Source organism: Hippocampus guttulatus, chromosome 14, assembly GCF_054856545.1.
Source record: "Hippocampus guttulatus isolate MCC_2025c chromosome 14, RoL_Hgut_1.0, whole genome shotgun sequence".
Lineage (NCBI taxonomy): Eukaryota > Metazoa > Chordata > Actinopteri > Syngnathiformes > Syngnathidae > Hippocampus > Hippocampus guttulatus.
In genome coordinates, this window is record NC_141274.1 from 4,147,155 (window position 1) to 4,174,783 (window position 27,629).

A 27,629-nucleotide genomic window follows, 5' to 3' on the forward strand; every position below is an offset into this window, starting at 1 on the left:
CCTTTTGTGGAAGACGAGTGGGGGGCGGGAGGGGGAAAACAAGGGGAATGGGCCACATGTGGCGTTAATAGAGGAGCTGAGAAAGGATGGGGCGCTCTTCAATTGTCAGCAGCTCCTTGTGGAGACGCTTCACCGGCTGGCTCCGCGGGGAAGGCGAAGAATTGGGAGGACGAGTGCAACCTTTAAAGATGGCCCACATGAAAAGCCATTCTGGTTACACTCATTGCAATGTAATGGATGTGAGAGTGGGATATCGAGGGCTAGATATAGAGAGATGGATTGATAATGGAGGATAACGAGATCCATCTCGACAGCTAGCGAAATGATCTCTGTTGCTCGCTTAATCTACATGTTCTGTACTATAGGGCTGCAACCAATGATGATTTGGATTCATGTGTTAGTCAATTATATTGGATTTTGTCAATTAATTGATGAATCAGATTTTTGAAAAACTTGCAATTTCTATCCCTTTATTATTAAAAAAAAAAAGACAAATTGACAGTGCAGAAAAAGCACAAATGAATTGCAGATCAGTTACTGGTCTCGACCATGGCAGAAAATTACACACATGTTTTTTCAAAATAAAAGTAGCTCTTTGTACATGCTTATCTTTGTGTTGAATCAAAATAAGCGAATCTGTTTTCATTAGACAAATCTGAGAATATTTGTCGAGAGGCTGAAATTCCAAAGATTTCAGCCATTTTCAGAGGGGTCTCAAGAGGGTCTTTAAATAACAAATCGACTGTCAAAAATAATGATCAATTACCGTATTTTCCGCACTATAAGGCGCTTTGGGGTATAAGGTGCACCTTCGATTAACGACCGATTTTAAAACTGTTATAATGAGCACCGCATTATAAGGCGCATGGAATAGAAGATAAAATAATGACTGCGGTTGCATTATGCATCCACTAGATGGAGCTATGCTAAAGGAATACAATGCAACACAGCTTTATTGATAGAGCTTCCACAACCGCTGCAGCTGTAACCAAGCGCTTTACAGAACATTTAAAATACGACATCCAATAAATCCGAATATTGATCCACATATGAGGCGCATTGGATTATAAGGCGCACTGTCGGCTTTTGAGATAATTGAATGCGCCTTATAGTGCGGAAAATACGGTAAATGTTGCATCTCTCTCTCTCTCTGTAAATAAACACAATGACATTTTATCAGACACGCACTCGTCAAAATCTAATTAGAAACACACAACCTGATGAAGTCTAACTGTCGAAATTCAGAACTTGAACTGACACCACTAATAGAAACACTGCAGAGGTATAACCTGAGTAAAAAGCCCGGGAGAGTATCCGTGCTTGGTTGGCATTAACCCACAAGCCTAACGAGGACCCGGTAAACCCAAAATGGACTCTGAGACGCCGACTCATCACAACACAGGTGTACTTAAATAGCAGGCTAATCCGACTAAGAATAGAGCAGCACTGCTACAAATTGCAGCCTTTGAGCAGAGGAGGGTTTCAGAAATAGAATCGCTGGTTTTAGAGTGGACGGGGCCCAATGTGTACTAAGCTTTGACAGGAGGCTAATTGGTCTGTATTGCATCATCGCAGACTTGAGAGTTTTGGTTTCTGTCTGCTCGAATAGTCCTGTGGCTGTGGGAAAAGAATCACATTTAGTTTTCTTTGTCGTTATAAGGGCAAGATATGTGTTCACGCTGTGTTCATGTTCCAAATTGGTGATAGCAAACCACTGGGCCGAAGTGCATTCGTGTGGCGCAGGAAATGATCCAATTTCACTCCATTGGTCTGAGACCAGAAGTTATATTGACAGCAAAGAAAAGAAAAAATCTATGTTTGAGTCTTGAGTATGAACGAGTGATACAATTAACAAACTAAAAAAAAAAAAAAAAAAAGCCGAAGTGACTAAAGTGTGATTAACCGATATTAATGTGCACACAAACTTACCTTTGTGTCTGACACTCTCCCTTCTGCGACCAAGCATTAAATAATTGATATTTTGCCAAACAGGCTGACTCGATTGTAACCTAATTGATCATTTTGACTCAACATTGTCAAATAACAGCCAGACTTTCTATCTTGAGGAGCCATAATGCTGCTAGGCTTCTCAGTCAGTTTGTGGCCATGACTTAACAGATTTGTTCAACTCATTAAATTGGCAGGAATAAAAGATGCTCAGAGAGACGACTAGTTTCCGCTCAAGAGTGACGGTATGCCATTTTTTTTTACAACAAACAATTAAAGTGAATATTTGTGTATGTGCTAAACAAAACCAACCCGATTTTGCAAAATGACTTGAAATACAGGATGATACAATGACCCAAATAGATTGTAAAGAAGCCTTGGGAGGAAAAAGGGTCAGATTCCGGTCATTATATTATTGTCAGTTTAAAAACAAAACAAAACTGTATTTGCCAATTAAATTACATTTTAACATCGGAGCCCTTTTTCAATATTTCCTGGCCTCCCAAGATTCCGATTTGGAGGTGCGCTGTACACTCTCATCAACTTTCCTTTTGATGGATGCTTCACAGGTTCCTAATAGGGTTAAGGTCACCGTATGCTGGTGTGGCCGGAAGATGTTTTTCTTTGCGTCATCTTGCAGGACAATTATTCTCCCGAAGAAGGCGCAGTTTTCACGGCACGGCAGAAAATGCTGAATGAGAACCACTGGATATTTAGAGGATTAGTTAACAGTGCCAGCGATGTAATTTCCATCACTTTTTTATTTTATTTTTTATTTTTTAGGACAAGGCGGCCCGGCAGTCCAGTGGTTAGCACGTTGGCTTCACAGTGCAGAGGTACCGGGTTCGATTCCAGCTCCGGCCTCCCTGTGTGGAGTTTGCATGTTCTCCCCGGGCCTGCGTGGGTTTTCTCCGGGTGCTCCGGTTTCCTCCCACATTCCAAAAACATGCATGTCAGGCTGATTGGACGCTCTAAATTGTCCCTAGGTGTGAGTGTGGGCGTGGATGGTTGTTCGTCTCTGTGTGCCCTGCGATTGGCTGGCAACTGATTCAGGGTGTCCCCCGCCTACTGCCCGGAGATGGCTGGGATAGGCTCCAGCACCCCCCGCGACCCTAGTGAGGATCAAGCGGTTCGGAAAATGGATGGATGGATTTTTTAGAACATCTGACAGCGCAAAATGCTCTGTCATTTGGCCGTTACGGTGACTGGCACTAAAACGGCCCTACTTAAGCCACTGAGAATAGAGCTGCCTTTGAGAATAGCATCTCAAGTGGACTTGGCAGCAGCAAGTAGGTCAGAGAAGACAGAATAAGCTTAACGCGGCGTCTCTGTTTTAGTCTGGACGACGGTTGAAGATCAGGGCAAGGTGGCTCGACGAAGATGGCGAAGGATTCTTTCTGCTTTTGTGTCATGTCCTTTGCAGTTTTGACGGGTAATTGCCAAACACTACCGGGGGGAAATCATCCAATTTCGCTCAATGGTTTAAAAAGGATTATTGACTGTAAATAATGTTTCTTTTTTCCAATCTAGCTACCTATAGTGAAGGCAGAATACCGGTAATTACATCCTCTTCCACCCGTTGCCCTTCTTACTACAGAATACAGTCGAAGCTCTTTTCAACATACCCCATTTACAACCTTTTCACACCTATAAGGTTCACATGTCAAAGCCCCAATTTCACGCAATTCATTTTCCATTTGCCGATTTGGCTTCCAACGAACACCTTTATAAGGTCAACTCCATTATGACGACCAGATTTTTCCCGCAAAATAGTGGCAAGGCTTTCGTTCCGATGAACCGTGGGAAGCCAACTGCCGCCGCGACCTTGCTTATGAACAAAACGTACAGCGCGGGATTCCCCTCCGTTGCTAAGCAATGCTACCGAGTCGGTCTGTATATTGTTGTACTTCGGGAGGCAGGGCACAGCCCTGAGCACAGAAGCAAATCTCACCATCTGTGAAGGCTGAAATTGTCTCTCGCTTTTGGAAGGGAGTCTCTCAGAAGAAGCTCAGCCGAGACTACGAATTGGCAAAGTCAACGATTTCCGATTTTCCAAAAGATTGAAAGATGATCGCTAACGGTTTCGGGGCATGACATATACTGAACTGGAGAACCAGAAGAAGGTCGACTGTAATTATTTTGTGCCCAGCTAAACAGGCCCAGATTTCACTGAAGATGTCATTTTGTGAATAAAATGGCTGGCTGTCCCCCCCCTTTGCCTGATATTGTACTGCTTGTCCGTTTGTACAATACAATCCACTTTTATTCAAATAGCGCTCCCACGACAGCAGCAGCTGTAGCAAAGCACTTCACATCAAATGACAACAGACCCAAATAAACAAATCTTGTATTCCTGCAAATTGAAAGCCATGATCGAAAGTTTGTGTTCTAACGTATCAAGACTGAATGGCAGAATTGTTCAAAGCTACCTTTGAGGAGAGATAACACAAAGTTACCTGATTCTTTCATCAGTGAATTAGCTTAAATGTTTTTTGTTTTTTTGCAATCCAGTATAGTACATTTGTGAAATACCGTTCAGTTGTATTTAACACTTAACGGTACACTAGCATATTAGCTGCCCAAAGACAGCTGGGATAGGCGCCAGCACGCCCCGCCACCCTTGTGAGCAGAAAGAGGATCAGACAACGGATGGGTGGATGGAAAACAGTTTAAGACATTGGGTAGAGTTTTAATTTAATGATTTGTTGTTGTTGTTACAGTGGCTAACAATAATATCAGTGCTGCACAATGTGGATTTTGGAGGAGGGAATGCGGGGAGGGGGTGACGGAGGGGGGGCGGGGAGTATATCAATGCGACCAATTATCGACAAATCACCCAAATGTATATACCAAATATTTTAGGGAAAAAAAGCAGATTTGTTTCAGATGAACACTTTGCCTTACTGTATTTTAATGATGGTCAATGGTGGTTGTTATTGGTCATGCTATGTATTTTCCAAGGTGGTAATCGGTGGAAAAAGTCTGGGAAGTATGATACTACGCCTATTTTGTAACACTCCCTGTTTGGACATCAAAATGTTCCAGTGAGAGGCGAGGCAGACAGCTAAGCGCACTAAAACGCAAGAACGTGCATCAGGGTTCAATCCGCCCGGCGACAAACTCAAACAAACAATGCGTCGCCGTGGTGATAAACGCCAAGTTAAAAAAAGGCATGACACAGCCCCTCTGGTGTTGGCATAGAGCCAAGTGGCTGGTTTGCCGGCTGACATCATCAGGCCAGACCGGGAGCAGCCATCGTTTAAAAAAATAATAAAAATCCCAGCAATCCAGATGAATTCCGACTGCCTCCTGTCAGCAGTGAATCACATTTGCGCTCGTTTTGACGTCACGCTGCAGATGCATTTCGGTCGTTTTATGGACTTTTGGAAATATCCCGCACATATTCCATCGGAACTGAAAGTATATTTAGTTGAGTCGTCACTCAAATTACATGTTGTGAACTTACAGAGCACACGTTCAGCCCAGTTTGTATGAAAATGATGATGGTGGAAGTTGTGAGCCGTGCAGAACGTGACATGATGAATTCTTTTAATTTACAGTGGTACCTCTACTTACAAACGTCACTTCATGCAAAATTTTCAAGTTACGAAAAGCATCAACAGGTAAATATTGCCTCTTGTTACGTAAGAAATTTCAAGATACGAAAGGTAAAAATACAGTATGGGCTGCCACTCGCAGCTCCGAGTTTCCCGAACACAACATACTTAGAGCTGCTCTGCCATTGGCTATTACCGAGCATCATCCTGGCATCCCATTGGCTAAGAGGAACCTCTACCATATGTGTCTGTGCAGCGTCCTCGTCATTCGCCCCTCGGGCCATGAGGCGTTCCGATAATTTTACGTCAATGTGAATCACCCAGAAAAAGTGTTCACCAGTCGAGCGATTGTTCACCATGCTGATGTTTATCTTGGACATTTTCGAAGGATTGTTAAAAGCAAACGTCCTTGGATCAGTTCTTTACAAAACGCCAGGCAAAAACCACTTCTGAGAGAGTACATGAACTAAAGAGGGCAAAAAACGAAGAGGACGCAGTTAAAAGTTAAATGACCATCATTTGTATTCTTTACACTATTCATTGTTTTTTACATTATGCACAACTCTCGTTTATTGTGCAATAATCTAATTGCAACATGTATTCCATATTTTGATGCATTGTTATGCTTTAGGAAACATTTTTGTCTGAATTTTGGGGGGGGGGGGGGGGGGGCTTGGAACGCATTAGCGCATTTACATGGAAAACGTGTCTCTACTTACAAAATGTTCTAGTTAAGAAGTTTCTTCCGGAACCAAGTAATTTCCTAAGTGGTTGTACCGCTGTATTTATGATTTTTCAAGGCAAAACCTGTCTTGAAGTAAAACCAGTCTTGATTGACTGACCTTCGCTGTGGGTGTCACTGCACGTTAGATGCACGAAATTCATTTAGTTCAAATAGAGGTAGTGAGGTCCGAAATCTTACCAAGTCAACTATTCCTGTTCTACCAGCAAATGATGTTGCTTAAATGTTGCATTGTTCTCCTCGCCTTTGAATGGAAACATTCCTCAATAAATACCTCTTGTTGCTTCCAGAAGACTCCAACAAAGCGGAATCTTTGCTGTTACTGTTGGAGCTGCCCGTCGACTCGTGACCGTTGCTCTCGTGGCCATGGCTCTCGTTGCCGTGCGACTCGGTCCCGCTGCCGCAGGACCCGCTGCTCTTCATCTCCACGTCCTCCTCCGGTCGCGAGAGGGAACGAGAACTCTTGCGAAGTTTGCGCGGCCCGGCAGAAGGGGCGTCATGGCCGCTGCTATCGCTGCCCTCCGACGGCAGGCCGAGCTCGGGCCCGCCTTGGCTGTAGCTGCTCATCCGTTGCAGCTGCGCCATGGAGCCGCAGCCAGAGGCCCCCCTCGGCACGGAGCCGCACGATGTGGATGTTCGGCAGCTCGAAGTGCCATCTTGGTCCTCCGGTACCGAAAAGCAATAGTGCTTGGAATCTGAATCTTCCGACATCAGGAAGATGAGCTGATTTCTGATCGTTGGTGTTGAAGTTGAGTACAGAGAGCGCAATCACCCCATCGTCAGTGAACGTGTCCGAGGGATGGAACAGGACTGATCTGCAAAGAAAAGAATGAAAATTCTATGAAACACATAGCGCTTAAATCTCTTGGCACATCGCGAGCCATGACGTCTGCGAGTCAGAAGCTGAGCAGTACCGTTTAAGAACTAGCCTACGTTGTTTAAAGCAGCAGTCCTGTATAAAGTTACCAGTACATTTTTTTTTGGGGGGGGGGGGGGGTTCTCCTAAAATTGCCAAATTAAAATATTTTTACTAATTTATCACTTTAATTTGTTGTAAATGACAAACGACATATTGTCACATCTCATCGCTGTCAGGCAGAAATCTTGCATGTCCAAATATGGTCAATTCCAGTCATTCCCCCCCCATTCGTTCACTACTATTGTCCCCCACATTGTCTTGTTAATTTTAAGCATTTTTAACAAGTGTTGAAAACAGTGTGACAAGAAATCAGTTACCACTCTTAAATGCTCAACTATTGTTGTATAAGTCCACCTCTTCCCTTACTCCGCTAGCACCTAATAAATCACATCTGTGCCCCTGCATTTGATCATTAGCAATTTTATGACAGAGAACAAGTTTTGATCAGAGGTCGAGGAAAAATTGGCACGGGGGATTTGAGTTTGACGCCTTTACATTCGATTGCACAGGCCTGTCTAATAATGTAACTGTGGGATGCCTCAATAAACAACCCTGAACTTAGTCATGTGTGGATTTCAAACACAAACATCCCATTTTGTAGACATGAAAAGCTCAACAAATGGCAGAGTTCATCTTCTGACCTGGAAAAAAAAAACTCAGCAGGTACTTCTCTGAGGTACCTGCTGTGAAAAGGTGAGCAGGTGAGCAGGTTCAAGCTGTGTTGCCTTTTAAATGAAAGGCCGTGCCCCATCTGAGCCCCCCCTGACCCTTTCAAAAGGATCATCTATCACATGAAACACAAAACATTTACTTGAATGCCATGTTAGGTCGCAGCGGCGTGTTGTTGTTGTTGTTGTTGTTGTTTTTTCGTGGCCTTGAAGCACTGAGGCCAGCAAATATGACAAACGTAAAAGAAGATCAAATGGTCTGCTTTACTGTATAATCACACTATGGATCTTTCCAAGAACATTTTTTGCTACAGGAATGGACATGTTTTGCAATTTTAGCAGAAAAAAAAAAATACAGTTTGGAGGGAAAAGTAGGTGGCCACTACACCTAAAGAGACCAACCAAAAAAAATTAACTACCCATCTTTGCTTCCACTTTAAATAATGATTTCTTTTAAATATTTACATATGATGTGGAAAAATAAAACCGCGTCCCTTCTGAGAAGCTCATTGATATCTGCACAGTGACATTCTGACTTGGCATTTAAATGGACTGTTTCCACTTGTGACTAAAGATTAGCTCGGCCCATCTGGTAGGCCAGCTCATTCGTATGCATATTCATTCGGGACTATTAACTAATACCGTCTTCTTGACTTGTTCCATCCTGCTGAGGAGATGCAAGCAGATAGTCTCTAGTTCATTGAACCCGGTACACGGTCTAGGCACTCTGTGCCGAATGTAGCAAAGCGGCCCCAGGAAACAACCGAGAGCAAGCTGTCTGACGCCAAGCAGCACAGATCCCTCCTTGATGGTCTTGAGATTTCATTTGACCGAGCATAGATTCAAAATCGAGCCTTCCGTGGATTTCACAATAGGCACAGTGTTCTTCATTCTTGCCTTTGAGCCATTTCAGTGATCACCGTGGCTGTTTGCTTTTCCTTCATAGAAGCACACCAACAATTTAGCCCGCTACGTGCAAATGACCACAATACGTGACGCCACCTCGACAGTAAAGTGCAGTTTAATACAATTCCCGTCAAAGAGCACGATGGCTGGCGGGAAGGACGAGACCAAAAAAAAAAAAAAAAGGCCTCCTCCATTGAGAAGGGAACAGAGAGAACTCACCGTGGATGGCTAATTGGATCAAACGAAGCAAATAAAAACAATACGACTCACCCCAGGCCGTTTCACTCATTTAAATGTGATCACAAGTTGATCCAGGCAGTCAAGGGGTGGAAACAGCTTCCCGAGGGAAACGTCCTCAGTGTGCCGATTAACAATCAGTGAGAAATAAATTCTAAAGTGAATGAAGAGTGTTGAGGCTTTATCGGGTGAGGAGAAAAAAATTCACAAATTTCATTTTGTATGATTTTTTTTTTAATGTCAATTTATGTTTATGGAAACTAGATTCTTGTATATTTTACAAATGCATTCTTGTCAAAACTACAGAGTGTTGTGATTTCTCCTTTTGGTGGTACTCAAGTTGGTTGTTTGACCTACATCTACAGTATGCTCAATGACATCCTAGATGGACCTAATGGATCAGATGCACACTGCCCCACACACATGCACACCGGGACCACGTAACGCTTCATCCTTTATCGCACAGTGGCTAAAAAAAGGGACAGGTCACATCATGACAAAAAACAGAGTTCGGTGGAAAGGGAGACACCGATATAACAGGACAAATTTAAAGTCCCCTTCTTATTGAGACAAGATGAAAATACACATGAAACTGCTCCGATTGCTGTATCCAAGCAACCTGTGAATCACCACAGCTTGAGGTTTTCCTACTTCTAATTCTTCACCCTGTGCTCTCAATTCAGTTTCTGGCAAAACCAAAGCAAGAGGCATAATTGCATTTCTATCAATTCCATCTGTTCAAGCCACAAAAACTACGTATTGTATCGTGATGATATTACACTAAGTGTTCAGTAGCACAAAGTCGATTTATCCCAAGTAAGATTTCATCCACAATTTAATGTAGGAACTCCCTCACAGACAGCATCTTTCAGTTTCTTCTACAAATGGTCCTTAAGATTTAGATCAGGCCTCTAAGATTAAAAAACTCATTCACTACCAGCCAATTCTAGACCAAGTCTGAAAAGACGTTTAAAAACGTCTTTGGGAGTGAATGAATTAATCTAATGTTTAATTCCAAGCCCATTGTTAGCTGTGGTGTTGTAACTGTAAGGTGACTGTTAACAGACCAAGCTTTCTGACACCGGACAGCACATTACACTCCAGAATGCCCCGACAGTCTTGGGATTTGACACCCCGTGTCAGAGGTACTGTAGTAAAGCAGCGCCAGAACATTTCGGATCTTCTGCATTCTGATACCAAACACTGAATAGTCCCTTACACAGTTTCAAGACACCCAGTGCCAGAGGTAGCAAAGCAGCCTTGGGACATAGCCAAGACAGCCCATTTTGCTCCAAGTTGCCAACACATTCTTCTGATGTCATTGCACCTTGCACGGCTTAAGATACTAGATGTAGCAAAGCAGCCTTAGAAACCAAACAGCACATTTATCTCCAGAATATCAGAAGACTACACTCTACAAGCACAGATTCAAGACACCCTGTTTCGGATTCACCAAAGCAGCCCCAACATTACAGAGAGAAAAATTTGTTTGCCCCAGACAAGCAGGTTTTATTTGAGAATGACTGAAGAATCCACTGCACCCGACAAAGACCCAGGAATAGCAAAGCAGCTCCGAGACATAATTGAACCCAAGCCAGTCAGCAGGTTTTATTTGAGAATGACTGAAGAATCCACTGCACCCGACAAAGACCGAGGAATAGTAAAGCAACTCCGAGACATAATTGAACCCAAGCTTTTGAACAACAGACAGCACATTTTGCCCAACAATATCTAGATACTGTTGCACGGAGATGGGAAAACATGCAGGAAAGCGGCCCTCCAGGACTGGAGTTTGAGCCCCCTGTTAAACAGGTTCAAATCACCTCTCACACTTTATAAGTAGCTTCAGTGTTGTTTTGTGCTTGATTTTTGGCTCTTGTCTATCCACGGTATCAAAAAGTACAAACCATTGGCCCTTAAAGTGTAAAGGAGACAAAGAGACATTTTTATACCATTGTTATATGCTGAAGGTAATATGACAGTACTCTGTATATTTTATATTTTTTGATTGAAAAAGCACACCTTGAGTGTTCGTCTAGCCTGGATTGTGTGACAGGTACACTGAAATAGTTGACTCGTAAATATAACCATATTTTTTTAACTAGAGGAGCAGGCATTCCGAGCATCATTCACTAATCGCTACTGCATGACAAACTCCACCGACATGTGCTGCACTGCACTCTTTATGTAAGGTGCTGCGTTTCACTTTTTATGCAACACCAAGTCAAGTACGAACGCGATGTGATTTTTTTTTTTGCCTCCTCTTCCCCTGAAAGTAGATTTCGTTTTTCACGAAAACGCACACACCGTTGACATTGGCAACACTAACAAAGTTAACATTTTGACGTGAAAGCACAGCCGCCGAGTCAGCTGATCTAGTAGTCCACTGACACAGTTATGCAACTTAGACAACTGTCATCTTTTTTAGAGTATGGTTATTGCGTATGAAGAGCTCCACGTACCGTCAACACCAAATGAGCCCGGTCCTCGTGTAGACGCTGAACTAAAATTTAGAATCCAAAAGTTGCACGTAGATATCGTTCTATACTGCTCGTGACACAGTTCCTTTCTCGGTCAGATTTGTACTCGCACTGCGTAGTGGAGCTCCAGCGAAGGTAGTGACCTCATTCAAGCGCAACTCCTCCTCTTTCGTTTTTATTGGCTGCCACGGCTGTCAGTCTTACCCTCGGAGCGTTTCCAGCCAAGCGGCGTCATTTTTCCGGGTAAGGAGGCGTTCATGGGGACGACGCTTTACTTTTATGATTGGCCTGTGCAGCTGTCACTCTTTTTATATAATCACGTCACCGGTTGCACGTGGGGAAACTAGTGGCGGGAGGCGTGGCCAGGAAGGTGTGGCCAATCGGGACGGAGCAGCCGTTGGTGAATGAAGCGCCTGGGATGGCTGTTGTATAAACGGTTATACAAGGCTGCGTCAGGGCGACTGTTTGGAGCCCTCTTACATGACATTAAGAAAAACTTGTGCACACGGTGTAACTTTTATGTACGCACGAGAACTACTTTGTGGCCACGGAATGCTACTTCGCGCGCATGGACGACTACAGAGAAAGTGCTCACGAAGTAGTTGTTTGTGCGCGTGAAGTAGCCGTGGCCCATTACATAAATAAAATACTCGACACACCTTTCAAAGTTGACTTGGAGGCCGGGATGGATTTTATTGTTCTGCAACTGCAACGCTCTGGGAGAGATCATGGTTATCGGAGGATGTACAGTGTACGAAATGAAAACATTTTGTCATAATATCACTAATAAATCTTGGAATTTAAAAAAAAACGTCAGATGCAAAATTTTGTGGGATTTTGAAGTCACTGATTATTTAAGTGAGAAGCGAATCAGTGAAGGCGTGCTCAGTTTGTTTAACCTCTTTTCCAATAAGGGATCAGCGCTATTTCATGTGTACGCTGTAACTATTTCATGCGCAGGAATAGACGTAGAGCAGAAGTAGTAATTAGTGTGCACGAAATAGTAATATTAGTTTTCACAAACAAGTAGTTTGTGTGTCCATATCAGTAGTTCATGCGCACAAAGTGTTTTTTTTCCCTCAAACGTCATGTCTGGGGTTCCGTACGACTGCGCATGCACGGAAGTAAAGAAATCGGCAGCCACTTCAACGTTGTGATGTAATACAGGGTTGCTTTCATAACCAAATAATCACAGTGATACCTTTTAGATCATTCTTTCATTTAGGTGCGGCTAATTGTACCTTTTGCCCTCTCGTGAATGTTCTGCCTATCACTATGTGTTGCTGGCATAGATTGATAACAAAGGATTCATGATTATTTTTGGACCAATGAAGTGAAATGGGAAAATTTCATTTAAGAGATCCTGGCTCTCACCCTCTCTCACACACGCAAACACAAAATGAATTTCCAAGTGGTCAAAATACTTTTTCCTTTTCCACACAGAGCCAAGTAGCTTTGAATTTTTTTTTTCCCTTGCTGAATAAAATCACCACTTAAAGAATACTTAATTTTTAGTTGGGTCATATTTAATATCTACATAGGTTTTATGATCTTGACATTCAAGTGGGCAAACTATGCAAAACGAATTTGAGGAGGGGTGCAATTTTTTTTTCATGGCACTGTGTATGAGTACGGATACAGGAAAGCGGGGAGGGGGATGGGGGGGGGGGAATGTCTTTCACGACATGAGGTAGCGCCTCACCATCTGCTTCAAGCAGAGATGGCATATATTTAGTCAGCGTTAATTTGCATAATCAAAGCTCACTTTGGTCCAATTTGCATTCATCTGGTAATATGATTCCCCAACAAAGAAAAACAGACAAGAGTTGAATATATGGTCAAAATAAATCATGCTTCCCACTGCGTTTTTATCTTCATTAATCATGACTGAGTAACTTGAAGTGTTAAAGTATTGTGATGCATCATACATTATAGTGCTTGATCTCATTAAGTGTCACGGAAGCGGGGCACGCCCGAGACTGGTCGCGAGCCAATTGCAGGGCACTTTTAGACGAACAAGCTTCCACATCTACAGTTATTGATATTTTTTGAATCTTCAATGAAAGTGGCTTTTCTGCGGGGATCTTATGGTGAGAGACACGGCGCGACATTGCAATGTCGTGGAATGCTATTTGCAAAGCACAAAGGCTGTCATTTGAAAAACAAAACCCCCAGACCTCTGCACTGTGAGGCGGATGTGCTAACCAGTCGACCAATATGCCACGACAAAAGACCAACTTTTAAGACCCAATATCCATAATAAATCTGATGTTGCTTGTCATATTGCTTGACCTTGAAAAAAATACATATAAAGTCACAATTGAGATAGTGAGGCAATAAAATCTCAATTTGATTACTTTTCAAAATTGTTCACCCTAGTCTGGTCACCCATCAATCGCAGGGCACATAGACGAGCAACCATTTGTCCTCCCATTCACACAAATGGACACGTTAGCATTTTCAATGAACCTTTTTGGTGTCAACTCCACACACAGATGCTCCAAAAGAGATTCGAAGGTTCAGGTATGCCAAACACAACGTCACCATGCTGCCTCATGCCGCACTGATCTATTTGAGAACACGCATGTGACAAATCTTCCAGTTTCCTGACATGCCTCAATGTTTGCTCCAGAGCTATCCGGGGGTTCCAGATGGCCGAGAGTCTGTCAGATTTGATGCCGCATAAGGACTGGAGCATAGAGATGCCAAAATTCAGTGTGGTCGTCAGTTTTTGAAAAAGAAGCAACACTTGAAAATTGCTTCCCTGCACAACAATTTTAAATGGGGACATCTAATGGGAAATGGGCTTTTAAAAAAAAAAAGTTTTTCTTTGTTTGCATACAAATATTTGGTTGTCTGGGATGCCTTACCACCCACTCAGTCTGAAATTACAAATAAATAAATACATTTGAAAAAAGTCATTTTGTGGAAAAGGCTTATTGGTGATTTGTCAGGTTTGAGTTCAAATTTTTAATGGCCATTGATACAAATTTTTGCTATTCGTGGACTGGCCACAAACATTTGTATTTAGCAGTGTGCTTTAATGTTTTATCTAAAGCATGATGAGGACATGTTGAGACACATTTAAGTGGGGTGGGGGGTGCAAAATAAAATGAATTTAAGGACTGCAGAAACAATTAACATTGTACTTAATCTGAGAGCGATATACAGTATGTATTGGATGTATTGGATTTGCCAGTGTTGCCAACTGATTTTCAGTGGGTGTTGCTCTACTCCCCTTATAGGGTTTTGAGTTTCAACGTGCTCGGTTGGGCGGTTTAGATCAGGGGATGGCTCTAATTTTTGTCAACTGTGGGTTTGTGAAGCCCTTTATGACTTTTTTGTTATTTAGGGTTATACAATTAAACTTGTCTGTTTAGCATTACATCACAATTCAACGTCTCAGGTCGGCAAATAGGTTTCGTTTTTTTTTTTTTGTGTGACGGTGAAAATGTTGCCACATTCAAAGGGAAAATGCATGCATGAACTTCAACATTTGAGTTACAACTTTAACACAAGGTACATTTCTTGCTCGGTGCTTTATGGGGGGAGGGGAGGGGCTACTTAGGTCGAAAAGTTGCTAAATCCAGCAACCAAAGTGATTAAATTGCTCAACTTGCTCAATTTACACCACACATGAAAACCCCGCACCCAAAACAGCTGGAACAAAGTTCTGTACAAAAGATCAAACATAAACTTAACATAATAAAAATGAAACCTCTTTTCTCATTAAAATATACAAGAGTTCCCTTTACGTTTAAATATGACATATTATGGGATGACTTTTATTCCTTGTTGCACAGTCTTCACTAGTTCAGGAACATAACATCTCCACTGACCAACATAAGGGCGCCACACGACAAGGAGTCTAGTTTCAGAATCGACAAACCATGAACTATGTCAGTGACGTACACTGAACTATTTAGATCTCGGAAAGAAAAATATTATCCAGGAAAAGGCAACCATCCACAGTTGGAAAGACACAAATGAATCACTCGTCGTCGTGTGAAAATGACAAATCGGCGTGCGCGGTGAGGAGAAAGAAAGGCATCCTTGGTGTGAGGGGGCGGACTGAGGGAGATGCCATGGCACAGGCGAGGCCGGGGTGGCTGCCATCTCTTGCCAATTACGTGAATCTCTCATCCAACAAAACTAATCCGGAACACTTAAACAGAACGAACGAACCATGTGAGTATTTACTTTTAACTGGAGCACATTAGAGGGAGCATATAAATTAACTCAAATTCTGACGTCCCTTTACTGGCTGCCTCTGTAACTTAGAATCTTAAAATTCACATCCTTTTGTTTCTTTTTTAGGTCTCAAACGGTTCTTTATTCTCATGCTAGCAAAAGTATCGAAACAAAAAAAAACTAAACTTCTTCGTAAAGGTGAAAAGTTCAAGAGATGGCATCACAGTGTGCAACAAATGCTCCATGCTATGATGCTCAACCCCTAAAAACCTTTTGGAGAGAGCCAGTATTGGCTAGTGAGAAATGCAGGCAGACGACAGGATGCTCAACTCCTCCTCACGAGGGGAGGATGCTTGCCAATGGAGGCTGTGAGCAAACAACTGTAATTATGGCAGCCGGAAGCTGACGTTAGCGAACAGATGGAGGCAGAACCTCACACGTTAGACTTGCAGGAACCAACCTGACGTGTTGACTCGTGGCATTGGTGTTGCTTGTAAATGTCCCTTCAAATTATATTATCACCCATTTGCATACCTGTCAACTTTTCGGAGCGCCAACCTGTATAAACTACCAAAAAAATCCTTATAAAGAGCAAAAAATCCTTATAACACACCAAAGCATTTTATATGTCAAAATAACGGCAGAAAAAACCCCACAAAATTTTCAATATTTATTGTAGAGCTCCATAATACAATGTCTGGTTAATGTCTAATCATCATTCTACTTAGTGGCATTACTGTGTTCGGAGTTGTATTCCTGCGTTACTTTTTTCACCAACTCCAAATGCTGACCCATCGGCTCGAAGTTACAGCATCCATTCATATTTACTTTGGAAATGAAAGCATTCGAGTAGACTAGCACCATTGTGGGGTGGGGGGCGGAAATCTTTAGAATCCGTATGATTTGTACGATACGGCCATATACGTAAGATTCACCACAAAATCCGTATGAACTATGGCTAAACCGTATGAGTTGACAGGTATGCATTTGTCCTGATATAGCGGAGCTTATCCCAGTTGATCTTGGGTGAGAAGCGTGGTACGCTGGACTGGTCGCCAGCCAGCTACACAGACAAGAAAACCTGTCAGGTATACTCACATTCATACCTATCGACAACTTGGATTTTTTTTTTAAGCCATTAATTTTTATATAAAAGGATAAGAGGCGGCTTTTTTTTTTTCTTGTACTCGTGGCCATTTTCTTACGCTCATCTCCAAAGGTCCACGTGGCTCGACTCTCAATGCCGCATTAATTAATAGTAGGCCTACTTTGAGTCAGATCTGCCTCCATCTGTGAGCGCACCCCCTCCCACACAGAGTTTGTCACTTTTGCGTAGGCAGGTGTAAAGCCTCCTATGCACAAGCGCACGTGAACGCGCTAGCGCGACATATGCCGCAGATGGCGTTGGACCGACGTCAGAAGGGAGAATATTCCACACTGCCCGCCACCAAATGACTAACTGCGTCACTTGCGCTCAGTGAAGTTAATATGGACTCTAGCCGGCTTGCCATAAAAAGCCCAAGAGACTACTTAAAAATTGTTAAGAGGGTTGACGTTCTCAGAACTTAACACCAAGTAACAGCGAAAATGTTTAGCTTTACAAGAAACGCCGACATGAGCATTTATGTAAACAATGTAATGATCGGAAATAAAATTGAAATAGTCCGTAACAAAAATAAATACATTCAACATGTTTTATTGGACTACACGATGGGTCAATTAATAAACTATACAAAACTCTTTACAACCATACATTGCATTCTTTTACATTTTTTTTTTGCATCAATAAATAAATGCTTCTCCAGCGGCAAGCTTTGCCCATTCAACGATCTAAGGAAAGAAGATACTAATTACTTGAATTTATTTTTTCAATCAAGTCAGCAAAACGCAATCAATACCAATGTGGGAACTGTACTTCCTATATCGAGTGAAGGAGGAACCTAAAAACATTCACATTTCGTTCCTTCCACCACAAAAACATGCAAATCCATTTCATTTCACCATACAGCCCCGATAATCTCATGATATATTTTTCATAAACCCTCCGAGGCGTCTTGATAAGTGAGTGACAGGCGTTTGATTCCAATGCAAAATAGCAGTGCTGAAGAATCGACATTCTCAAGCAGTGGTTCCAAACGTTGACTGGATGACAGTGACTGATTGGTGAGCTGCGTTTCCTGGCTCAATAAAGGTTGCGAAAGTTCTCTAGAGGTCCGTTGTGATAACTGGTGTGACTCCGTGGATGAGCAACGTGGGACCCAAATCCTGACTCAGCAGGTCCACCTGACGCAGGTAGGCCCCGTAGCGGCTTTTGTCCGCGGGCGGGTGCGGCAAATACAGGAAGCGCACAGCCGGCGGGGGGGCCCCGTGGCTTCGGATCAGATCGTTGACCGCGTGGATGTACTCATCCGTCAGCTGTGCCGCATTGCCGGGAAACGCCTCATGTCGTCCGTCATCCATTTTCTCACCTCGCCCCTCGTCTTTTTCCGTTCCTCGTCTTAGCCGGTGCAGCGCCACCACCTGGTCCCAATCCACCGTCTGAACTTGCGCCGACATCCGGAGCTCCTTGAGCATTCGTCGCAGCTTGGCCTCCTCCTCGTCCCGCAAACTCCCGCCGGCCTCCACGCACAGGAAAAGGCGCAACCTGGCCTGGCTCCAGGCGCGGGTTTCGTGAAGTACACAGGCCAACTGAAGCAAAAACAGCGAGCAGACGTCCACGTAGCCGCGGATGTCCGGTTGCAGCAGATTCAGCGGCCAAATGTCAACAAACGGGCCCGCCGTGCCTTGGTGAGTCTTTGTCTTTTTCCCCAATCCTAAAACGTCTTCCCTGTTGAACTGGCTGAAGTATCGGGCAAGGGTTACATTCTTGCCCATTTTTATAGCGTCATTAATAATTGATACATATTCCTCTTCCTTGATGTCTTTAGGTTTATCTGTATCACGTACATTTGGGAAAAAAGCGAACGGAGGTTCTCCCGGGTCTTTGTTGGGACACACTGCATCCAAGCTGTGGTCTGGAGGTAAAATAACTTTGTCTTGGAGGTGGTCTTGAGGGGGGCAGTCATCATAGAAACCTAAGACAAGAGTGTTTGGCCTCATCCCACCTAGGAAACGTCACAATACTGGCTTTAGCTTTAGTCCAAATCGAGTCACGTTCAAGGTCATGAAAACGAAGACAGTGAACGCCCCTCGCCGGCATATTCGTAGCTCGGACATTTGCGAATTCACCTATTCACTGACTTTTTGGGGAAACTATCCTCCATTATTCACTGATAGATAAACCTAAATCCCTGTCTAGTATAAAATAATTGCTTTGGAGCCATTTTGTGGCATTTACTGTAGGTGCCAAGGAACAATGTTGAAGTGAGGAGAGGCGCTACATTTAGTCAGGAAATATATATTTTTAAACCTACCCGCATTCCTCCTTGATTTTGGTACTTTTCTTTTGCTCTTTCCACAACACCCCACAAAGCCACAAGATGGTGCCAAACAGGAAAATTTGTGTCACAGTATGACGTATGAGCTTTTAGAGCGCAGGTGTCAAAGTCAAGGCCCGGGGGCCAGATCTGGCCCACCACATCAGTTTATGTGGCCCGCAAAAGCAAATCAAGCATGTCAAGTTCCATGATGCTTGCTAAAGTCTGAACCAAAATGTCAAATTGTCATATGTAATCCACAATAACAGTCATTATTCTTGACTTCTGATCTTAAAACTAGTTATTCATCAATTTGTTGTACGCCGTGTATGTAATATGTGGAGGGGATTAAACATTTGTATGGTTTCCCAAAATGTATAACGGCCCTCCAGGGCAAAAAAACATAACTACAATGTGGCCCGCGACAAAAAATGAGTTTGACACCCCTGTTTTAGAGAGTCAGAAAGCTAAATTCAGAGAGGAGCCAAGTTCAGCCAGCTTTGTTAGTTTTGCCCACATGTGTGTATGTTTTTGCTGGTGCAGCTTGTTTTAATCTGAAATCATTTAGCGTCATTTTGTAAGAATAGTATTAAAGTTTGGGGGGGGGGGGTATTATGGTTTGTTGTATATTTAAAAATTTTCAGTAGCGCATGACATTTTTTGACAGCGTCAATTACTCAAGTTGTTGAACTATTTATGGCTAGGCTGAGTCCCTTGGCACCGTGAATAGAAGAGGATTACTGTACAACAAAAACACGTGCACACCCACCAAAGCCTGTGATGAAAAGAAGGTGCTGAACTCCACGTCGAACAGAGTCCGCTAATGTGAGGTTAACAAAAGCTTTGACGTTCAAATGGTCCACCAAAGACAGCCAGGAGTCGTAACGGCTCTGCAGAGGATCAGACGGCCTCTCGTCTGCAGAGACGGGGACACAGAGTCAAATGACGGTTCCATCCCCAGTTTCGATCCATGCGTGGAAATGTGAATCATTTGGAGGAGGCATCATTCAAACGCAGCAAGGGTTGCCAATAATAAAGGAAGAAAAAGGTAGAAAATATTACCTAGCAATCCCAGTTTGACATGACCCAGTACATAGAGGCCACTCTTCTTCAGGTCATTAGTGAAAGTTATCAGGCCCACACAACTACGGGGGTTGGCCACCGCGAGGAGCACTTGAGGCCGCCAGAACTTGACGTGGTCCTTGCGCACATCCAGCATCAATAAGTACTTGCGGACCTGAGCAGGAACAAGTGGTAAGGTGTATATAGAATTGAAGATAAAAATGCATTGAAATAGTTTTCTATTTTTTTCTTAAAAAATGTTTTTTTTTAAAAAGAAGATTAGCCTCAAATTAAATGAGGTGACCAAAAAAAAAAAAAAAAATGCCCTGATTGAAGATTGAGTTCTGTGTGTGTGTACCTGGTGGAAGATGAGAGCCTGGCTGATGTAGCCCCAGTTACTGATGGGGCCAAGATAATGAATGAGCATTAGGAGGAGCAGCATAAATGCGATGCTGGCAAAAGCATAGATGGCATTGATGAGGAACATCATGACGAGGCAGCCAAGGATGCCCAGGGAACAGGTGTGCCACGTGAAACAACGGAAGGAAGGCCTCAATGCGGGGGAGGACAAAAACGGGATATTTTCAGCCGTTACCAACATGAGGCATGAATAAAGATTCAAGGCAGAAAGTGTACACCTTGTGTTCCAAATTATACACGTAGGATTTAGGTTAAATAAACAGTTTTCGTTTTTTAGTCTCCACCGGGTTTTATCAATTCCCAAATGTGCCCAATGAAAGGGATATTGACAGAAACATAACATATCTGTTGCTGTAGTGTTAAAAAAATAAAATAAATACAACTAAATAATTTGGAACACAGTGTAGACGAAATCAACTGCTCAGTCCCCGCGCCCTACCTGAAGTTTGGCGCAGATGCCCACTCCAGAGCCAAACAGGCAAGGTTGACGGTGGCATACACCAACAAAAAGAAGATGGTCACAATTCCGGCAATGGTGTTCAATTTCCCAGCAAACAGCACCATCTAGTGACAAACAAAGCACCGTTTTCACCTGACGTTTGGGACAATTCAATAATTTTGTGGTGAGGCGTGGACGGACGCGCGTGTTGTAACGCTTTTCAAGATGAGTCAGAACATTATACAATGACAAAAAAAAAATTTGAGGCAAGAACACTGCTCCACTGTAAATAAGAAAAAGGATGGATGAGTCAAATGATGACAGTTTCATCATCTATTTGCATCTTATTAGTTGGATTACCATTTTAGTACTTTTTAAACCCCTCAAAAAAGCTTTGAAAATGCAATTTGCATTAATCCTAAATATTTTTTTGTGGGTAATGGTGCCATGAGATACCAGGCACACGCCATTGTTTGGAGGGATTTTGCTACATCGTGAACAATTCTTCCTTTTTCTTCAAAAAAGTGGCTTGAATCCATTTTATGGCCTTCACAGTTGCAGTTTGCCTTCAAAATAAACAAACTCCACGCGCATTTCTAACCACCATATAGCATTGCCTTTTGACAGTGCATTTGGCTAAATGCGAACAAACCAAAGCACCAAAGACGATGTTTCAAATCGTTCCGGCAACAGATATTTGAAAACAAATGGTGGTGCAACACATCCATGGACAAAACAACAATTCTCACAAGTATATGTTCCGTTGCATCCGAGTCGGTGGTCAAATTGCTCTTTGTGTGTAGAAGATGTCTGTATTATACCGAATCCAGGTGGCCAAGGCAAACATCAGAATGAGCAGCACAATGTCCATTGAGGCAAAAACTCTCAAAATTGACATTTCTTTGCAGTCTGTTGAATGTCATACAGTGTTACTTTTCTGACTGAAATTACACATTTTTTGTTGGCTTTTTGCAAAAGGGATTTTAATTTATTTCAACAGAGCAGGAAGATTTGCGATTCTTTTGTTTTGCGAAGTCTGATAATGAATTAAACTTTTAAATCAAAGCACCACTCTATAGATACTGTACAGTTGCTCTTGGGCAGATTCCTTACATGTTCAAATCCATGATTTTCAGGAAATCTTTAAAAAGGCATCTTTTTTTGAGTAGTTAAATACTGGATCATAAATAAGAACCCATGCGGGGACTGACCAATAGCATCAATTTATGAAAAAAAAAAAAATGAATCAGACCAAATCTGGACAGTAGGCGTCTTCCCGGCAGATACAAATAAGCATATTTACATAAAAAGGTAAGCGAATCATCACTACACTTTTACCTGCACAAGCAACCAAGAGGCAAGCACCGAGGCCCAGGGGTTGCCACTGCGGGACGTCTTCCTTGCCAGAGCCAGGACACCACCTTTCAAAAAAGCACGGTCAAAAAGGCAAATCACGCCCGTCTGTTGTCGCTCATCTGGTTCTCAATGAGACAAACAACTGAGTCATGCGGCGTTGGTGCTTAAGCAAAAACACACTGTGATGGGATTCGTGTTTCTGCAGAGAAAGTCAACACCGCCAGCCATCTGTTGTCAAATGACGCATTCCAAACGAACACGGCATTATCGGGAAAACAAAACATGAAGTTAAAAACTCGGTTTCATTGCTCACAGACTGCCGGCTAGGAAAATGCTTTTCACACAGGGGTCAGCTGGGGTGGAACCTTAGCAGCGAGCGTCACCTAAACTTTTGACGAGTCGTTTTATCCTTTCGCACGTCGGGAAACTGTCGGGGGATGAATCAACTATTGTCAAATTTGCTGCCACATGCAGTACTAAAGCAGACATCTAGGAAAGGGGTTCTCAACTATTTTGAGTGGGGGCGGGGTGGTGGGGGGTCTTCACGGGCAAAAATTTATTGCAAAGGACCAATCATAATCCAAACTAGCCATTGCCTTCTATTTTGTTCTGCTCGCAATTTTTACGATATGCATGTTTTTAAAAGATCCAACGCAATTTATTGCAAATTATTTTACAGATCCTGAAATTGCAGCTCAGGGAGACCCCGGTTTTTAAAGCCACAGATTTAAGACACACAAAATGGTCGTCTTACCGAACAAGTCATCTTTAGATAACGCATACAGGACTCTGGAGGCTCCGATTAGGTTGCTCATGGCGGCGGACATGGCCGACGAGTAGATACCAACTGTGACCAGAGGCGGCCAAACGTTGATGGCTCCGAGGAAACTGTAGTCTCTCTGGAGAATGGCACTAAAGATGCATGGATAGAATTCATTGTGTGACAATCTGGAAAGACAATTGCGAATATATTTTATAGTATAGAACACTATTACTGCTTTAAAGATGGATCTAGTTACTTTGTATTTTCATCGATTAAAAACGTTTACTTTTCAACTTCCGTGTCACGTCTGCTCCCGGGTGCTAATTCCGCCCCTCGCGTGACAATTTTAAAGGCTTGAGGTTTTAGTTTATGAAATAGATGATCTATAGATTTGTATAAAGGGGCACGTCTGTCCATATTTTCCTTTGTTTTTTTGTTTCTATTTATTGCAAATATAGTGAATAATGGGGTTTACACGTTGCGCTCATATGTGCAGTTATTTTGAAGATATGTAAAGAGAAGCGCCGTTTTTTTTTTGTTCTTATTTGGGACATATACTGGTACAGATTTGTGAATAGCCTATTTGAGTATTAGCATGGAATCCTGATTATTAGTCATTTATAGAGAACAACGGGTATGACACGATACCTTTTTCTCCTTCTTACTCCTTGTGAGCATGTAAGCTGTACTGAACCAATACATTTTTTCTTTGATTTTTTTTTTGGATGTCTTTCATTTTGCGTTTATATGTTCAATAAATCAATCAATAGTAGCAGTCACCGTTGGCAATCACTGTACCTATGTCTTTGCATACAAATGATAATTTTATAGACAGACATTCTGAACTACCTTTGCATTGATGTTTTCAAAGCGAAGATTTCACGGATATGATCCGTTTCATCCCTACAGAGTTAAAATGTCAGCGACTTCAAAAAGAAGGACTTGCGGTTCAGTCAGCTCAACACTCATGAGGAGGAGTTAAGGTTCAACTCTTGTTATGGTTAAATCTGTTTGAAATTGACCTGAAGACGCTCTCAAGGCACCATCTTCCCCTGACTGCGGACTTCAGTCTCAGAATACGGCTTGTGATGGGAGCGTATTTCTCTCATGGTGATACGAACCGCTCACAAGATGACGCAGCCAGCAGACTTAGCATGTTGTATGTGACAAATGTTGTAAAAACCGCCGCCAGGGTTCCTCTGGGGATGGAAAAACTGGGGTTCTTCAAGTCACCTGGCGACACAAATACAGAAGTCATTACAATCAAACCTTGGAAGTGTGTGTCACAATCATGAGAAAAATGTGTTCTTTGAGAGAATGAGGAACACCATGTTCAAAAAAAAAAAAAAAAAAAGCCAAAGGGTGAGTCAGTGTTGCTTTCATTGTTGTATATCAGTAAATAAATGACACACCTTACCTGACATGTTGGATCCAGCCATGATTCCAGTGCAACCGTTGAACATCACTGCAAAAACGGTGGCAAAGCTCATCATGGTTCCAGTGGTGTAGTCGACGGTGTAACTCGCTACAAGGAAACACATTCATTAAGTTGGGTTGGTACGAGAAACAAAAATCTGTTCTGGCTAGGCTATGAAGAATTGTTATGGTGAACATTCGGACATACCCCATAGGTTGCCCTCCAAGGTGTGTACTCGGAGGCCGGTATAGTTGGCAGTGATCTGGGTGGAAGCGTTCATAAAGGAGGAATCTGGAAGCATGACCATCTTGGGATCCACAGTGAAGAAGCTGCCAAAGATGGATGCCAGGGCAGTTGTGACGATGACGAAGATGACAAAAATGGCTTTGGCGTAGATGTGGGCGCCTATCTGAAAATCATAAGTCATTTTGACATGAGATGCAAATTGAAAAAATAAGTATGCCATATTGATCAGTGGAACCTTCACATTCGACCGTTCTATCGGTTGTTTAGTTCAGAAAGGGACCGAAGTTTTTGGGGGAAGACAAACGTTGGGATTTTGGTTGATTTCACAATAATAATCATCATAATAATAATAATACATTTATAAGCGCCTTTCAAAACACTCAAGGACACTTTATAACCAAAACAAGAACAATAAAACCACAGATAAAATCATAAATAATAAAAGGAGAGATGAATTTAAACTGAATATGCACATCAGGCACGAAGTCGACAGAGGTTAATTCATTTCACAACTGTATGGCCGTCAAGTTACCGGTAAGTTCTAAAAAAGTGCAAAAGCTTTTGACAGTTTACAATTTCCATTTTTGTGCAATCCAAATAATTCCAGTCAGTCAGCATCCCATCGGATTGCATTCAACCTTCAAGATTCTACTGAAATGACTGAATGAAATCACATGGCATGTCGGTGTGTCTCACCAAGCAAACAAAGAAACAAATTAAAAGCAGCGCAGTGCCATAAAGCAAAGACCACCAGTATCCTGAGGGCAGCACCCGACGGGAGGCTCCAAAAACCGCTGCGGACTCTGATGCTGGAACGAATGTGAAACAATGAGTTAGTTAGCCAGACATTGTAATGCCCCTGAACGTGACGTTATTATGACAACAACCAACCTTCAGGGATGCCAAAATCAGACATGATTGCTTCAACCAGACCTAAAATGTAGAGAGCACTACCGCACACGTTGGCAAAGAAAAACATGATCCCAATGCTGCCCCCAAACTCCGGACCCAGCGCTCGACTGATCATGTCTGAAGGCCATCATTAAGCAATTGTAGGAGTCATACCTCGAAAAATGGACTTTTAAATTGATGTCGATAAAGAGTCGTGTCTCTGCCTGCCCATCCATCAGGGGTGAAATTACAAAATAAATGCAGAGTATGTTAACTCAGAGAGTAAAAATCCTGAATGGAGAGCAAGCCCGACAATTATCAGCAGCACTCACGTTACCACATTAGCACTCAAAATGCAGATTTACTCGAGGATACAGTAGGCACCTCCTGCATCCAAGGCTCCATTAGTTGAGATGGCGCAGATGGAAAAGACTGTCATTGTGATGATGATGTAGGCCACAAAGAACATGGCGAAGGTCTGGTACAGGCCTGCTTGACCCACAATAAATCCTGAAGGGAAATAAGAATGAGTTTGAATGTACAGTGAATAACAGTTTAGAAATCCCACAACAAGGAAAGGCTCCCTATGGGGTTGATACTGGAGAAAGCAGAGCGGTAAAAACCTCTCAAGATGATGCAGTGCAGTACCTCGTGTATACCTCTGCATTAAATATATTGTTTGCACTGTATGTACTTCCAATGAAGTTAAAAACAAATATTGTCATGGGTAGTTTTGAAAGATTAGTTTGATATGATATTTAAGTGGTTTGCAACCATAGTTCAGGTATATTTAGGGTTTAAACAGGCAATCATAAACATGGGGGCGGGGGTCATTATTTTGGTTGAAAAATAATTTCCATCCTGCTATAATCATTGTTTAATTACAGACTAATTAATAGTAGAATCATGAGCTTTCCGGGAACAATGATTCATTTTGCTGAAAGTCTAAATCACATTTGTCAAGGGTAATTTCTCATCTTGCTTTAATTAGTCCGCAAGAAACAACAGAAGCGATAATTACTTGAGCAAATTATATTCAAGACCGCAACTGGGAATTAAACAAAATAAAAATACAAACGACAATTAATCATGAGAAAAAAAAAATGTGGACTCAAATTGGTTCCTCATCTGACTATAACGTTTGCTTTTTTTTTTTTTAAAGCCAACTCTAAAAATGTTCAATATTCGACGAGACATTATTATCGCTTTCATACAGTTTTAACAAGTAGAGCGTTTTTTTTAACTTACCAATTCGCAGGAATACGACGACACTAAACATTGACAGCAACGTCGGAATAACAACTCCGAAAACTACGCCGAGCTTTCGATCACTTTTGGAGGCGAATCGACGACCGCCACGGTCTCCGGCGTGCTTTGCAGCCTCATCCTTCGACTCCGGATCGGTGCTTGTGTTGAGTCGATAATTGTGAAGAGGAGCCTTCTCGGACATTCCGAGGATTAATTGCCCCCTAATTATTTAAACTGAAATTTCTCTACTACGGTGGAAACGTGTTGTAATTTTGAACCGAATGAGGTGCACTCGGTCGCAGCAGGTGAGCAAGGTGTGCAAATGCTAATGAGGCTGGGAATGTGACGTCACTTCCTTAAATGCTGTTCATGACGTTTATTTGATTTTTTTAAACTAATTTTCTATTTCGCTCCATTAAGCCGAAAGTCAAATAACAATACTTAAATGGGTATTTGTAATATTTTCCATTATGTAGCTATATGGGTTCAAGTCACCCAATGAGGATTAGGGTTTGTAGAACATGGATGGCTTTTAAAACGGCTGGTTTTTGCTGAAAGATAGACTAAAATTAGGATAAAATGAAAAAAAAAACCCCCACACAAAACCATGTTGCATGTCTACATGCTGAAAAAAAATACTTTGTTGATTGTAAATGTGATATTGTCAAATTATCATTCATATAAATTAAGAGAATGTTTTTAAGGATGACTCATATTAACATAA

The 27,629-nt window shown here is 42.3% G+C and overlaps 2 protein-coding genes across 5 annotated transcripts in view; both read right to left on the reverse strand.

Annotated features, from left to right (window-relative positions):
* per2 (period circadian clock 2) overlaps positions 1 to 11,576 on the reverse strand; it is a 28,073-nt gene extending 16,497 nt beyond the window's left edge. For all 3 annotated transcript variants that reach the window (XM_086128508.1, XM_086128507.1, XM_086128506.1), the window contains exons 1-2: positions 11,439 to 11,576; positions 6,521 to 7,061 (exon numbers count right to left, since the gene is read on the reverse strand). In XM_086128508.1, coding sequence (XP_085984634.1) covers positions 6,521 to 6,957 — 437 coding nt within the window. In that variant the 5' untranslated portion in view covers positions 6,958 to 7,061; positions 11,439 to 11,576. The remainder of the gene's footprint in view (positions 1 to 6,520; positions 7,062 to 11,438) is intronic.
* Positions 11,577 to 17,515: 5,939 nt separating this feature from the next.
* Positions 17,516 to 27,107, reverse strand: LOC147194532 (solute carrier family 12 member 9-like). 2 transcript variants are annotated; one of them, XM_086129272.1, is made up of 14 exons: positions 26,906 to 27,107; positions 26,033 to 26,167; positions 25,658 to 25,795; positions 25,463 to 25,569; positions 24,728 to 24,929; positions 24,521 to 24,628; positions 24,225 to 24,336; positions 23,095 to 23,252; positions 22,323 to 22,405; positions 20,985 to 21,109; positions 20,484 to 20,676; positions 20,126 to 20,300; positions 19,833 to 19,979; positions 17,516 to 18,751 (listed from the first exon to the last, which is right to left on the reverse strand). In XM_086129272.1, the coding sequence occupies exons 1-14, from the start codon at positions 27,105 to 27,107 to the stop codon at positions 17,853 to 17,855; spliced, it is 2,784 nt and encodes a 927-aa protein (XP_085985398.1). In that variant the 3' UTR covers positions 17,516 to 17,852. The 2 variants fall into 2 exon arrangements, with proteins under 2 accessions (XP_085985398.1, XP_085985397.1); XM_086129271.1 differs by having other exon boundaries at positions 25,463 to 25,575.
* Positions 27,108 to 27,629: the final 522 nt, after the last annotated feature.